The 17,240-nt window shown below is 34.0% G+C and overlaps 1 protein-coding gene across 1 annotated transcript; it reads left to right on the forward strand.

Annotated features, from left to right (window-relative positions):
* Positions 1–3,787: 3,787 nt before the first annotated feature.
* Positions 3,788–15,589, forward strand: LOC128157451 (uncharacterized). The gene is made up of 4 exons (XM_052820006.1): positions 3,788–3,984; positions 5,411–5,689; positions 7,478–7,712; positions 14,519–15,589. The coding sequence occupies exons 1-4, from the start codon at positions 3,835–3,837 to the stop codon at positions 14,971–14,973; spliced, it is 1,119 nt and encodes a 372-aa protein (XP_052675966.1). The 5' UTR covers positions 3,788–3,834; the 3' UTR covers positions 14,974–15,589.
* Positions 15,590–17,240: the final 1,651 nt, after the last annotated feature.

Consider the following 17,240-nt stretch of genomic DNA (forward strand, 5'->3'; position numbering starts at 1 on the left):
AAACATCCAGGTGATTTCCGGGATTTTTAAGGAATTTTCGTTGATTATTAATTAGCGAAGCTTAACTGAGAAAAAATAAAAACAAATTGGTAATCGTCAAGTGCCAATGATGTTTAAAATATATAAAACAAAAGACAGTATTCTTCCGATTTCTCAGTATTAAAGACCGAAAATTCGAGTCTATTATTTTAATATAGTAGTATAGATTACGTTCTATTAGATGCAATATCGTATTTTTGTTCCCTGTGCCACAGACGATGAATATAAACTGGAAGAACATGTCAAGAATTATCCCAAGTATAAGGAGGCGAGGGAGCCTCTCCTGAAAGCAGAGAAGCGCCCCGAGGTTGACCTTGTGTACCTACACTGGGATGGAGTTAGAGCCAACGAAAATATGCATTTTGAAAACTCAATAAAGAGGAGTCTATGAAAATTTTGGCAGAAAGGATGAAGAAGGATGGAAAGAACAGGCCTCAACCCCTCAGCCAGCAGCCACTGTAGTTTCCTTGCCCCCTTCTTACTCTCAGACCACTAGCTCAAAGACTCAGACAACAATTTCCAGTTGATGCTGCCACAACCCTCACCAGTGGCTACCTTTTGGGATTCCCAGACTTGATGGAACTGCAGGACCTGGTCAATTATTACAACCTCCCAATACGAATTTTCAACGTCTTCTCCTTCAGTACCTTTATCATTACATGTGACACAATTAAAGGCGTTACATCGAAACCGTTAGGGAAGATTTGCATCAAACAGGATAGTTCAGGTAACAAGTTACTAATGAGATCTTAGGACAGGCCAAGAGGAAATTCCAATGAGGGTTCAAGCAACTCAGGAGAGATCAAAGAAAAGGTCAAGAGGGAATTCCAGGGAGAGATCTCAGGAGAAGTTAAGGGGAAAGGTCTCAAAAGAGACCAAAAGGGGTATCACAAGAGAAATTTCTGGAAAAACAGAGACCATCAAGAAGATGGTAGCTGCAGAGAGAAAGTATCAGGAGTACACCTCTGGCTCTTGGACCCTTTATGTAAACAATTGTACTTTGTTTTCTATTTTTGATACTTATGTGTGTAGAATTAAATTATGGATGTGAAGTTTGGGGTTCCCACACAAGACAAGATATTGATAAGGTCCACCTTGAGTTTTCACGCTTTGTGCTTGTTGTTCGTAAAACTACAAACACAAATATCTTATACTTTGAGACTGGGCGTCTACCTGTATATTTCAGTCGCATTTATCGAATGTTTAAGTTCTTGTTTAAATTATTGCAGTCTGAAAATTGTATTAAGAACTGCTTATGACTGGTCATATTGCATTTGTAAAAACAAAAAGCAAAATTATCAAAGCTGGGCAAAATTTAATAAGGACAATTTAGATAATGTGGGACTAGGCTACATGTGGAACGACGTAAGTAATTTAAACAGTCGTATTTGTCTACCAATCATTCGGAAAAGACTTAATGACAATTTTAATCAAATGTGGTAGTTTGTCATTTTAATCAAATGTGGTAGTTCATGTAAATGAATAGGACTTATTTCAAGTTTAAGAAGATAAAAAGTAAGTTTTTATCGTAGTTTTAAAATCTGATTTACAAATCCTTTATTGTAGCTCCTTGAAAAAATTGAAATTAAATCGCTTTCGAAATTACGTTCATTTTTCCAAGACACGCATTGACTTGGGCGTTTAATAAACGAGAGTATATTGAAAGGACAAAGATCCCTGAAATGACAATGTCCTACAACATTTCTTAATTTTACTGTTAAAAGCGTTAACTTCGCATATTTCAGAAATTTAAAATCAAATAAATCTGAATTAATAGCTAAAATTAACAATTTACAATTATCATATATAACAGCCAATCAGGAAAGGTCTACCCCAAAATATGACGTGATTCATTCACTTTTGGTGTCCATTTTCTAGTTTTATCGATTTGAAAAGCAGATGACTCGATGATTTGGAGTATGATTTTTAATAAAATATCAGAAACGGTTATATCGTGATTCGTGTAAATGATGCAAGAGTTTACACAAAATAGTAGTAAGTGGCGAACGAATTTATTTTTTACCTATTAATTTTATATGAATCGCTGCAAGAAAATCATGACAGGTAAGAAGGTCTAAAAAATCAAAACGGCTACTGCGACAGCTTTTTTTAATTGTTATAGTACTTGGAATAATCTAATTGTAAAAAAGAAATATTTCTAACGTCAGATGCCTGTGTTTGTTATCGGTATACAAATGTTAACTTTGTTCGGTAATTCAACAGTTTGAGAGTTTTCGGAGTTTTCATTAACCTTGTATAACAGATACCGTCCGACTTATAGATTTTCCCTTTGATCACAAAATAAATAAATAAACCAATTTCAATTATATACCTACATGTAAATATAGTTGTGTTGATTTTCCCAGTTAGTTGTAGTTTTTAAAAATTTTTCTTCGGGTCTTATTTTACATAATATACCGTTGTCAATTTTCTACAATTATGAAGAACAGTCCCGGTCGGGATTTAGCAAAATTATGACAAAGTATCGGGCAATTGCAAAAAGCCGAACTTTAGCATACTACATATAGATTGAAATAACTAATTCAAACTCATAATTTTTGGAACATAACGGAGGAAAACGTGAACAATTACAAATTCAAACTTTCAAGACCCCGCCTTTCAGTACTCTCAGTACTTAGATTGAAGTGGCATTCTCGATTACGTGGGTGATATGAATTAAATTATGTAATTTGAAGTAAACAGTATTTTCTTTATATTCATGGGACCAATCTCTCTAAGATCTGATTAGAATTCACCAACGTCTGAAATTTCTAACCAATTATTTACATATTGTGAATGCTGCTAAGCATTGTGCTCCGCTGTGTTCCGATATATGAATCTGCCGAGGAATGGGAATTAATATAACCAATCAAACGTTCAATCAAAAACCCCGTCCAGAGATTACACCTCTCTAACATGCTTAGGTTGGGGCGAAAACGGATTAGATCAGAATTTAGTGAAACTGATACATCAATAGCAAATAACACAGTCGCAGCTGATTAGCTGATAATGAGTGTGACTAAAAAATACGCAAACAAGATACTCCACGTGAACCTCTTTCGAAAACAATGCCACCAAAAACACGGTGTCCATCATATTAAACCGACTCATTCAAGTCTCATATGTACAATATTCTCATAAAAAGTTTTCTTCCCATCAATAACTGATGCGTTACAATGGCAGATTGACAATTTAGAGCAATATCCCGGTCGGAACTGTAATACAATTACGGGTGTCTCTGAAAAAGACAAAAATTTCAACAATGTAGCGCTAAACATGATCAATAAATTAATCTTAGGCCCTGAGAAGAATCAACATAATCGCAAAATAAGTGAACAACAGACCCTAAAACTATCGGACTTCCTTTTTCCAAATTTGCAAACACCTAATAGATGTAATTGTTTTATTTTTTCTGTATTGTGTGTGGCAATCAAAAGCTTGGATTTATTGGGTAAATTAGTTTGCCAACGAACCTGAAACGGATACTAGTATACGAATAGATACACTAAATGTGCTGATCAGGATTAAACAAACATTCAGCATCAATTTTATCGCTTTGATATGTTAACAAAGAAACTACGGTGCACTTTAACAATGGATTTCCGAAATTAATGGCATTACAATTCACAAATTTGAAAGTTTCTTAAAAGTTGTAAGCATATATTAGGAATTGATTTTTGTCATGTTGACAAAACTATAACAGTAAGTTCACTATTTAATGCTGGCTTCGTCATCTCGGGTGATCAAACGCTTGGACGTACCTCAGAAGGCGGCGGACGCTTTTAACTTTCTGAAATGGGCAGACAACATTTATGTTTGATTATATTTTATTCTTTAAGTTTTGAATTTTGTTTTGCGAGCAATCGGTACATTTATCTAAGCTCACGATCAGAAGGCCAGGCAATCACAAGTCACCTTATAAAGAGCATGCAAACGTACTCCGAGGTAAGTGATTTCAATTTAATAGACAAAGACAAGTCTTGAAAAAAAGTACAGTAAAGTCAGTGGATGCTTATTTAACACTTAACAATTAAGTTTTGGCACACAAAATACTTTTTGAAATTAAAATATAATGCATGAAAATGTATTATGTGACAAACATTTATCGCATATCGAAGGCAGTAGATGCAGATTTAGGGGTCACTTTTATCAATGACAGCTATAATGAATCGGTTGAAAGTTTAGGTGTTGAAGTCTGATCGGAAGACGAAGCGGATCGCAAAATAATTTAACTGATGAGTTTAAAGCAAAAAATCCACCTAAAGTAATGTTTTTAGAAAAATCAAAGATAGCAGCGATGGATACCTTCAGTATAAATAGGTAGATGATTTAAGATATCATAACGTCGGGTGTCTGTGTTATAAAGCTATTAATTGTTCAAAGAAATAAGCACACTGAACAAAATGTTCGAACGTTTACAAGGATGTTAACTTAATTTGCCACATGATCAAATCCCTTGAAAGTTTGATTTAAACCCTCCAAGTTCAAGTCAAAATTTTGACGTTTCTGTTTAATTTTTGCATTACGTTTTATGCCTACGACACATTGAAGCAGATGGCAGGGCGAACACATTTTCGGTTTGGCTGAAGAAACAAGATCGCCTGACACTTTCAATCGGACGACACAGAACAATCACATTAGTTTCTAGGAACTCTGATATCTTCAAACGTTTGCATATTTTTAAATCTGTGAATCGTCGCTTAATCCTCAAACGTTGAGCAACAGTAACAATTGAACAATTCACCTGTAACCACGCGGGCACTGCTTCAATTATATGCAGCATGGCGTCGTCCGCCTGGCTGCCGCATACCGACCGATAGACGGTAGATGTTTAACGTAATCCGTATACAGTAGGTCGTCCATTAGCCAATTGGTGAAATCGCCCCCTTAGACCAGCAGACCTTCGGTCGATTTTCGGTCGTCAATCGGTGTCCGCCAGTCTACACCATATGCCTTAATGTCGACTGACGGACATAAAATCTGTCTGCCTTTGATCTAGGGTTACTCGTAGGACTATACAACGACTTATTTGACAAAAGAAATCGGCTTCCGACGCAGAAATAAACATCTCTTGGCCCAACAGACACAAACCTGGTCGGCCGACAAAAAACAAGGTCGATATCGTGCCAAGACAACGGCTGTTGTACTGCCGATTGTCGCCCAAATAATCTCATTTTTGCTTCAAAAACCATCGGCTGTTGTTCGTTTTTGAAAATGTGACTGGGGTTTTAGAAATACGGACCGCCGATCATTATGACAATATAAATATACCCTCCTGTTCCATACAAAAAGTTATTATACCGTTAATATTTTTGCTCTTTAGTAAGTTCACAAAAGTAATATTTTTTCTAACATTTTTATTTTAATACAGATTGGGTGTTCTCTGATTTGTTTAAACAACGAAAGCTGCAAGGCAATCTCTTTCGGATGCAAAAGTATGAAAGCCAATGGAGGGGGAATTTGTGATCTTATATCAGAAGATGGAGGGACACCCTACGCTGTGGCCGTAGATCCAGCGATGTGTACAATGGCTGTCGTTGACCGATATCCCGAGGGTCCTTGGTCAAACGTCAATCAACCAATCATGTCATCAGTAACGACCGACGCCATTACGTTAGTCAATTTTCAACAAACAACGACCTCGACGATGGTAAGTTTATACTCAATTCCTAAAGTATGTCTTAAGTTATTGCTTCCATCACTTTTTGATGATTTTGAATAAAAATACACATACCTGTGGAAAAAATAAAGTTGAAATCGATGAAAGGGAATATATCCAAGATATCTTCATTGAACAATTATCATTTTTCACTCATAAAAGTTCACAGGAACGAAAACAAACTAAAGATTTATAATGGGAATTGTTTACATCTTAAGATTTATAATGGGAATTGTTTACATCCATTCGGAAGTACTCGGGATACCATGCACAATTTTTCAACGGTATCATCCGGGCTTATTAATGGCTGATGCAATGCAAAATTCCAGCAGACTTTTTGAGATGTGTATTGAAACCTGAAGCGGTAGAGGGGGGATTTCAAAACAGATAATCTGGACATTTTTCATATAAGTGGATGAACGTAGTTTGAGCACAAAGGTATTAAATTTTATGAATATCTAGCAAAAAGTGGTGGAAGCAAAAACTCAGGACAGATTATAGCTGAACTTCATCTCTTAATAGAGCATAAAATGCAAGTTGTAAGTTTTATTAATACGGATTTCTTTTGAAACAACCAAATTGTAACTTGGAAAAGAAAATAAGAAGGGATATTGTTTAATTTATAATAGAAAAGAAATAATTAAATGTTTGCTATTCTAATAACTGAAAAAATTAACATTTTCGTTTAATTTTGCCAACAAAGTTGTTTGGTCCGTTTGGTTGTTATAATATCTAATAATTTTCCATGCAAACCAATTACCTTATAAAGTTACAGACTGCCACTTATTTACAAAAGATGAATGAATTATCGATCCCTTTAAAAAAAAATATTCCAAGGTTATAAAAATAAATTTTGTATGGGGGCACAAAAAATATATCATGGTAGTGTTTGGAAAAGAAAACCATTTGGTTTCGTTCCCTAATTGGCTGGGTTTAATCAACCCGCATTCTTATCAACGATTGTACACAAAAGAAACTTAGAAATATAAGTAAACAAATGTAAGTGAACAAATGAACATTATGTTAAATTTTGATTTGCATAAACATTCTTTAAATCTTCCTTTATTTAAGGAATAAGGAATCATTCTTTGAGTATTATGAGGTGTTAATTTTGGTCGGGGCGTGATCAAATCCAATAAAGCCCGAAGGGCTTTATGATAGATTTGATCACGTTCCGACCGAAATTATCACCCCATAATATTCCTAGAATGATTCCTTTTTACTTATATTTATATTATTTACAATTTCTACACTTAAAAACAACTTTATTTTAAAACCACTATTTTTAATATAGCACATGCTATGTATTACTATGCGAAATTATTTTTAATAGCGCACATATCATTTAATAAGTAAACGAACTAAGCAACTTTAAACTGTGCACGATGACATCCAAAAACGAATATTAATTATATATAATTTGAAATTAGTTGGTATAAAAAAAGAAAAGTGACAATAGTCCCAAAACATGAAAGGATTAAAATATTCCTCTATCATTTTGTTTTAAAAAATGTTGAATTTATAATTATATGAATTTTTATTGTATTTGTTTTGTTGAAATTTACATTTCTGGTATTTTATTTTAGTTAGAAATTTATCATTTGAACCAACATTGGTTTTTGGTATCTTATGGAATCCATTTTATTTTAAGTAGTATTTTAAAATTTTGCAAAGTATATGATTAAATAAGAATTATTAGCAAAAGTATGGAAATTTCTTTGTTACTAACATATTGCTTAAGACCCTTTCAAAATGAAAACCTATCTCCCTTTTTTACAGAGGGTGGTAGACATGATCGATCTACAAAACATGTGTTCCGGATCTTCTCTGTGGGACTTAGCCGTCATCACCACGGAGGCTGTTTATTTCTATGACGACAAGGAATCTATGACATCCGGGTCTTGTAAATCCGTGCCTTATTCCACAATGTTTTCTGGGTTTGCCGATCTCCCTGACATCACTCATTGGAAAGTCGTTCTCGTCGTGTCTGAGACCTACGTAGATGTTTATACAGGTATATCAAAGTTATAAAAACTTGTATGTCGTCAATATTATACAAATATTGACCGGGGTTGAGGGCAACATTGATTATATTAGCCCCCGAGGGACGAAATATTGCCCGACGCGAAGCGGAGGGCAATATTTTCGTCCCAAGGGGGCTAATATAATCAATGTTGCCCGAAAACACAGTCAGTATTTGTTTTCTTATATGAAGAAACAAATCAAAATTTAAGAAAGTAATTGAAATCAGATCGCCGTAATTTTCTCAGCTCAACAAAGAATTCACGAATTCAATTTTGTGCAAAGTTCATTTTCAAAATATCCTCCGCATCAAACTGTGACTAGTGATATTCCGCCGACTGTAAGAATTAACATACAGATGTTCTACCTGGTTTTCCTTCTCAAAAATTCGCAAATCCTTATATCCATTATGATAGCAAACCGTTGCATTGCGCGTCCGTTGTTTACTTGCCTTGACTGACTCTCTATTATGACGTCACCTTGTTTTGGAGTCGTGAAAGGTTATTTACGTCATCGTTTACAAATCAACAAATCAGAGGCGATTATTTGAAACAGAGGGAATGTTCATTATACATATATTACATGGCTTCGAGGGCGACATACCAGAATATTTGCCCCGAGGTGACAGGAAAGCCCTGGAGTGTTATGTCGCCCGATGCCGAAGGCAGAGGGCGACATAACACTCCAGGGCTTTCCTGTCACCGATGGACAAATATTCTGGTATTGTCGCCCGAGAAGACATGTAATATATGTTATATAACATTTTTAAACAAATCAAACTCGGGTTATCAACAAATTTATTTACATGTAATTCACAAGGCAGAGGTAAATGTCTTTAAAACACCTACGCTTGAGTTTATCACTTTTGTCGTATTTGCCGAATTTTTTTCATCAATAAAACTATCGAGTTCATCTGAATTTAGATGAACAAACCGCAGACGTTGGCCTGACATGTTTAAAATTCGCGGATCTGTTTACGTTTGCTTAGCAACTGGCTCGTTGAATTTTGAACCCGACGTAATTAATATGCAGAATTCTTGCACGCGATGGTGATATTACAGTTTCGGGAGGGCAATATAACTATTTCCTGTGAAATATAACTGTTTCCGGGAGGGCAATATAACTGTTTCCGGTGTGATTCAGCAATTTCCAGGGCATAGTAATAAAATTATCTCATTTGTGACATAACGAGAAAACTTATTCAAAAATGGTATATTAGATATTATTCCTAGCCGGTCAATATCAAAAAAATATTGACCGGTCAATATTTTTCGGACGAGCTAATATTACAATTAATGACTATTCGTCTATATAGAGTTATATAGTGAGAATATTCTACTGAATATAACAATGTAATGTTTTACATTTTTAAGTTCAGTATACGTTGGAAAATGCCACTAGACGATTATTCTTTAAGTTAGTAATTACACACTAGCAATGTTTTGGACATATTTCCAATACCAAGCAGGTATTGATCATCGTTAGGAGAAAATCCGATTTAACTGTGTCCTTATATGATTTGGGCCTCAACGTTAAATATTTGAGAACCCATTCAGCTAATGGGTTTTATTTTTGTGATCGGCTTTAGCCGATCACTGTTGTGTCCATATGAGGCATCCGGCAAATGCTTCCACGTGCGCACACATTCAGCTTGCATAAGTAGTTTTTATAAAAACTTGAAGCTTTGGTTTAGTATTTATATAACATTTTACTCATTTTTATTCAATTAATTTACCTAAATAGATGCAAACATACATTATCTACAGTTCGACCTATTAATTCAAGAATGCACATTTTGTCTCACGCGTAAGGATTCATTCAGTAATGCAGCTGACCTCGATGAACTGACCTTGATCATAAGAAGATGCTCCATGAACAGACCTCGATCTATTGATGTTGCATATACAGCAAAACTCGGTTATATTGAAGTCACTGGGACCTAAGAAATCACTTCGTTATATCCGTAATTCGTTATAACCGTATAAAAAATTCATTAAATTTACATAGCTGGGGATCCAAGATGACTTCGCTATATCCGTGAATTCGCAATATCCGTGTTCGTACTAAACGAGTTTTACTGTAATAGTAGCTAGGAAGACGGCTTGATTTATAAACAAGGTTACGTTATAATGCGACCTCAATAGCAAGTTATGATGGCATTCAATGTTTTTCAGTCGCATTAGATTATTTTAATACAACTATTTCTTTGTATACGTGTTAATGCTCTTTTAGAGCCCTACTCAGTATTCTGAGGAAGAAGATACATGTACGTTAACATTTAATAATTATGTTAAAAATATAAAACTAGACAAGGTATTTACGAACGGCTTTCCCCAAATTTATATCAAAATTAAATTTGTTGACGGTTTATAATGATGAAATTATGGTGTACAGATTCAAAATATTCTCTATTTTGTAAAAATACAGTATTTTTTAAATTATTTTACATCAAATTGATCATGTTGATTGCTTTGAGCTATCTTTATATCATAATTGCCGATCATTCCTTGTTTTTTCTCCTAGGGCTTTTTTAGTTTGGAACATAGGTCAAATAAATTATCTCAATATTCAAACCCGGTCAAATAATAAATCAAAACGCAATAAACAACTCGGATATCACTCATATATAAAAATACTGAAGATAGAAAATGGATGAAAATTATAAATGCAATGCTGTACAGGTAAACACGAACAATAGTTAAATCGTTTGAAAGATCGGGACGTGTCTATTGCTTGAGAATTTTAATTTTTTAATGTCGGAACTACTGTGGAACACTTCATCTTCGTTTGAACTCAGTTTTCATTGATTTCTTACGGATGAATATCTCCACCCAGAGTCTCTACAATACTTCGGTCAATTACATTCCCACGTACATTAATAAGAAGATTGGCCCCGCGCGCCATTTTGAATTACCTCTTATTTTAAAACTATATTTCGGCATTTATTCTTTAAATAATTAACAATAATAAAAAATAACAAACAGCTTTTATAATGTCTATACTCTGTCCCAAGATATCACCGATTCACATTTTGCTTAACTTAATAATTGTTAACACCTCTGGGTTAAAACGATACATGTTCATTCAAAAGTATACATAAATTCCAAGAACTCTCTTTTAAAACGCCTCTTTTAGCTTATCAGGGGCCCGTTTCTCAAAAAGGCCTACGTCCAGGCGTATGCTTAGTCCGGACTAAATCAGGGACTAAACCTCAAAACTAGACTAAGTTGCGTTTCACAAAAAGGCGGAAACTTAGTCGGGACTAAATTTGGGTTTAAATCTACGCCTGCTAATGGGTAGGTGTAAGTCCTAAGTCTGTGCACAAAAATAGCGAGTTTTTTGTTATTAAGGCAAAATAAACAGAGAATTGTAATTTTTGGTTTGAACGTGTTATTAAGGCTAACATTCACATTTATTGAAATATTGTACATGTACGTATAACTTAAAAAAAATCCTATCGTTCGGTAACTGTTCCTATTTCTGAATAAATTAAGATTAAATCAATTTGATAATTAATGGGCTAACCTTATTAAACGCATATAATATACATTACTACTCGTTAATGAAATCTACTATAAGTATGAAAAAAAGATGGGTATACCCCAATAAATGATATAACAACAATAATTAAAAAGATTCTATAATTCTAAATTAAACATGTATTTCCCAACAAGATATATAGATGTATATTGTATAAGTACGAATAGATTATTTATTTTTTAATCAATACTCAGTAAGCATAGACTCTAATTTAATGTTTCTAATCAAATTTTAACATATGAAACGAAACTGATGTCAAAATATTGAGAATACTCCTCAAAACGTTTACAGTTGTAATTTGTCCTTGTGTGTGGTTGTATTTTCCTTACCTATATTACATGTACTTACAATTTTTGTAAGCGTATGCATTCTCATTTCTTACAATACTCCTAGTATCTTTACAAAACCGTATGGAAGCCGCCTGATATTTTGAATGTTTATGAACTCACATTTAGATACAATTTAAAAATATGTTTTAGAATGCAAAGTGTGTATCAATTTTAGATCTACTGTCAAGCGTTTGTTAAGGATCTTGAAGATTCTAAACTTTCACATGCACACCTCCTTGAATTTTCGGAAATTAAATTCATTAATCTTATAAATGCTAGGATTAAGTGATCAATTGCGTTGATATTGAACATCGATTTAATTCTTTAAAAATAGGTATGTGGTTTTCTATCAATGATCTTCGTGCATATGCATATGTGTTGTTTATTTGTACTCATATAATTGAACTGATCTTTAATTAGTGTACTTGAATTCATGATAGTTTTGTTTCATCATATTTAAGATGTATGTATATCAAGGGATTTTTTTTTTAATTTCGAAGTTGTCGACTTGCGATACAAAAGACGTTATATTAGCAGTTTTACAATAGTGTGCATTATTTACACAATTAACTAGCTTGCATTTGTCATTTTTATTATATAAACAATTGTAAACACCTCCACCCCAATAACCCAAAGCAGATAGGGGGAAAAAGTAATACTCAAATGTACTTGTTAAAACCGCAAAGATGCAAAATGTATTATCCGGAGGGGATTTTTAAGATGCCTTTTCCATTAAACTTTTATAAACCTTTTATTTATAAAACTGTCTTCAAATAGGTTAGGGGTTCTTAGATGACTGCTTTTATATCTATATTTTAGTCAAGATTCTGTACACAGGGTTATTTTGTATGTCATATACCTAGTAGTGTATCAGCCCTGATACACGTGTTTTGGACTAGGTGAGACAGCAACCGAAAGCTAGGGCTGTATCGCCCTCGGGGCTGATATTTCTCTGTCTCAGCCCGTCGTCAAGGGGGTGTATTGCCCTCAAATTTGAAATCGATAATTTCCATATATATCTGCTTTAAATTCAGACTATTTTGTGATATAACGATAGAATTACGAATATATCATACAAATCATCACCGTACACGTCGGTATTATCATTATATTGATAAATTTGTCTGCCCGTCTCTCTCTCTCTCCCTCTCTCTCTCTCTCTCAAAGTTGTTGCTTAAGTTGCCTAATATTATACATTGAAAATGGACAAGTCTTAAATTCACCCATTGACAACAAGGGTGAAATGGTTGAAAACGAAATGGGGCCGAATAATTCTCTGTATACGGTATACAATGTATATTACTTTCAACCCTCCCCCGAAAAAAAAACCCAAGACAAAACAACTTATTAAACCAAAAACAGGAAAGGAAGTTGGAGATACCCCGGCGTCAAATGTTGATAATTCCTGTGTTGTTATTTGTTGACAATATCTTTCAAAACTATTATCATTTGAATTGCAGAAAATCAAGAATCGTTTCCATGTCGTTGTCTACATTCTTTCATTGAAGGATTGAACTTTTCTTCCTTCTGTAGACATGGATAAGGTTCATGTATATGTTTTTTATACAGTAGATGTTTTCGATTTCAGTTGGTTGCCGTTTAACTCATGGTCAGATTATTTTATATAAATGATACAGTGATATGATAAAAAAGAATCGAGCCTTATCCCTGAAGCATACTTATCACTTGGCAGACGTATGCGGGCGTGTATCTACTGTACCCTGCCCCTGCATTCTATAAATATTTGAATTTTACACGAATATTGGAGTTAATTTCTGTGCATTGTTTCGTTCAATTAATATGTACGAGTGTGCCTCAATATCGTCTACAATGCATTTAATTGTCATATATTTGGTTTTTGAAACCTCTTATATCTGCCTCTTTCATATCAACAGTTTCTCTAAAATTTCATTATGTTAAGAAGTGTGTAGGCATTTGTTCTACTTTCATTAATATATACTGCTATGAACAAACTGAACTATGCACATTCAGTGGTAAAGTATAACGTGTACTTTCGAGTTCATGTACTATGAATTGGAAAATTGATCACATAAAATCATAGCCTCAAAGCAAAACAAAATACGATATGCGCATGCTTAGTACTCAACGGAGATACTAAAGTTCTTTGACATTTAAACCCTAACTTACGCCTCTTTCAGAAACGCAACTTAGACCCGACTAAATATTGGCGTAACTTTGTTAGTCGGACTAACTTAGGCCCAAATTTACGCCTTTTTGAGAAACGGGCCCCTGGTTTCAATACACGGCTTAAAATATGATTGCTATGGGATTTTGTATTGCAAATGATCCGAATGTTATCGTTAAAAAATTGTGTGAGGTATTCCGAGTAGTTACGAATTAAGTAAAGATGTCAACATTTTCCACTATTAATCTCCGTAAGAAATCAGTTTTCGTTGCCTTTGACTTTTTCCGAGTGAAAATTGATAATGTGTGAATGAATTTATATCTTGGATATTTTACCTTTCATCATGTATTTGAATAGCATTTCTTTCATAGGTATGTGTATTTTTATTATAAAAAATCGCCCAAATGTGCTGCAGAAATGTCTTGGGGCAGAAATATAGTGTAGCATTACAATTGTTGGCCTGTCGCAACTGATTATAACAAGTATACTTTGACTGATACATTTATTTTTCATGACATAACTTTGATCACTAAAATACAGGTACTATAAATGTATTCGTAAACTACCTTTTGAATTTGTTTACCCTCTTAAACGACAGTTTTGATACAACGTTGGAAGGGACATTTTCCTTTTTTGTTTCAAAGTTACACAACAATTAAAGATTAACAAAATAAAAAGAAATCTCTTACGTCAATTATTTTCCTGCATCGTCATTAGTTAGAGAAAAGGCAAATGATTAGTTTTCTTCCAGTTACATAGAATATATATTAATTTTATTTGCAGATACCAAAGTGTTTCGCTGGGAAATAATATCTCAGAGTCTTCAAGTTGTGTCGGGTTATCCTAAATTAATAGCCGCGTACTTGAATGATATTAAAGGAAGCGCAGTATCATACATACCCACCGACCCGACATGGGCAGTGCATCGAGGAACTTTCCTTTCTTTGGACATTTATATCTACGAATCTAGCAAAAATCAGTTTAACTTGTACACTGATAATCAACCATGGGAATTGAGTTTTGCACAATCGGACACTACCCCCGTCAACCAGTTTGGCTGGCCCATCAATCCCTGGACACATCTGCCACCTAACACTGTGGCGCTGACGGCACAAGACCACCAAGGGGTAGACTTTGTGGGAATCACAAATGATTTTAACGTCATCTTTTACGAAATTAAGGATCAATATCTAATGTCAACTGACCCAAATGTCACGATCCAGAAGCTGGTGTTTTAGTTAACAATATGCAACTGTATATTTGTTCTATATGTCGTAAGCGACGACACGAGGTATCGTTGAGCTGGTGAAAGCGATGATATTAAGCCTCCGAGTTTACAACAGAACAACCGTTACGATATTTTGTATGTACATCAGTGAGCTATTAATCACATAACTGATTTATTCTTTTAGCTCTCAGTTGAACAGTTATATGCGTAGTATTTTGTTTGCTATTATAAATTTGCAAATTGTCTTTCTCGTTGTTATGTGGGAGGATGTAAAAAAGAAACTGCATTCTCTTCATTATGCAACACATTAATATGTAATTATTAAAAAATTAATGTTTTTTCTTGCAATTATCAATACTAGACCATAACTTCAAAATTCTTTGACAGAGAGACTTAAAACAAAGTTTGATGATCTAGCGAAAAAGTGAACCAAACCCAACTTTTTGACCTTGACCTATTTGGATCTCGGGGTCAATAATCATGAAAATATTCCTTACAATAATGACTTGTATCATATATTGATGATATATAACATCATTTTTTTTCACTTAAAAAATTTGTCCCATATTACAATCTTTGGAAAGAAGGGGAGACGTGTTTTTTTTGGTGATAAAAAAACAATACCCACTAGTTTTTTTACTGCTCTACGTTAATTTTACGGCGAACCGTAAAAAACATGGGTAACAAGACAAGTACGAGTCTGAGATTCTGAGTTTAAGTATTAAATTCTATTGTGGCACAGTTTGAGAAAATCTCAGCATTGGTGGCCTCGAAACCACTTTTTATAATAGCTAGCCTGAGCTTATATTAGATCACTTTTCTTGTCTGCCTGTTAAAACACAATTTAAAGTGTCAATAGCAGACGAAATACTGTTTTTTTAAATAAAATTACTGCATTTAAAATATTTTGTATTTTTTAAGTTAAATTCAAACTGGACTTATTGCTTTGAGACTTACAGTACGAATTATTTCGCTGACAATTTTATGTTTCCGTCTCCTCGGTGAACTCTCCAGCTAACAAGAACAAAATTTCAAATGCTTCGGCGGTGGGGAAGTCTTCGCTTGATTACTGCTATATCATTTTGTAAGGAATGATGTTTGTTTCACAGGAAAAAACTATCACATTATTAATCATGAAATGTCTTGTGGGTCAAGGCAGTTTTTTTGGAACCATCAATTGCAAACAAGTACGTCAGAAACGTATAGCAGGAAATCCGAATTTCAAAGGAAGCTTTAACATTATATGTCATAAATAATGATGTCTCCATTTAAATACACAGTATGGAGAGCTGAAATCGGTTGAATAAAAAAGGTTCAAGCCATTTTAACCAACACCGTGGCCACCAACGGGCAGCTCCTGCTAACTAAAGACTTGTTATCGAAGACACTATTAAGCGTCAAGATTAAACAAATTAATATTCGCACCAGTAAACAGATATTACGGAAACATATAGCATTATCTATGAACCTCATCTATTAAAGTGACCTATTCTTTAAACCATGGTGATATTTCATAGGTTTTTAAGTCTGACATCGGCACGACAATGCTATTTACTATGCGTCCTCACATTTGCTTCCCGAATCAATGATCAACTTTTTTTTTCATTTTGTCATTGCATACACAAAACATGTAGCGGAAACAAGCATATCAAATAAGATATCTGTGAGCAAATACTCTCTGATGTGAATATACGAAATAAGCAGACTCTCCCACGATATGACATGCCTTAACAAATTGTATGTAAAATTAAAATTTCAAGCATCTGTGATTAAATAGTTGCTGAGAAAAATTTTTGAAAATATAGACTAAAAAAACCAAAAGCCGTCATCAAACAGAAAGTTGACGTCCGATTGATACAAAAAAATATTATATAAGGCATGCCTAAACAAATGTATCTGTGATAATTTTTTGGGAGAAATATTTGACGAAAATTTGTTTGAAAATATAGGCAAAAAACCCCCAGTGTCGACATTTAACGGAAAGTTGGCATCCGATTGGTATAAGAATATATCCGACGATATGGCAAGCCCAAACAAATAGTGTTTTAAAATTTCAAGCATCTGCGATATATAGTTTCTGAGAAATCTTTGAGAAAAAATTGTTTGAAAATTTAAACTAAGTATAAACGAAGTCATCATTTAACAGGAGGTTGACGTCCGATTGGTACAAAATATCCCCACGATATGGTAGCCTAAACAAAAAGTGTGTAAAAATTTCAAGCATCTGCAAGGAATAGTTGCTGAGAGAAATGCAACAGAAATTTTTGTTTAGGACAG

Source organism: Crassostrea angulata, chromosome 1 (genome assembly GCF_025612915.1).
Source record: "Crassostrea angulata isolate pt1a10 chromosome 1, ASM2561291v2, whole genome shotgun sequence".
Classification (NCBI taxonomy): domain Eukaryota; kingdom Metazoa; phylum Mollusca; class Bivalvia; order Ostreida; family Ostreidae; genus Magallana; species Magallana angulata.

What these genes read in the sequence shown, in the direction of transcription:
- LOC128157451 (XM_052820006.1), top strand. Translation starts at nt 3,835, where the DNA reads ATGGGCAGACAACATTTATGTTTGATTATATTTTATTCTTTAAGTTTT. An exon ending in GCATGCAAACGTACTCCGAG is followed by an intron (nt 3,985 to 5,410) that starts GTAAGTGATTTC and finishes ATTTTAATACAG; the next exon opens with ATTGGGTGTTCTCTGATTTG. An exon ending in AAACAACGACCTCGACGATG is followed by an intron (nt 5,690 to 7,477) that starts GTAAGTTTATAC and finishes CCTTTTTTACAG; the next exon opens with AGGGTGGTAGACATGATCGA.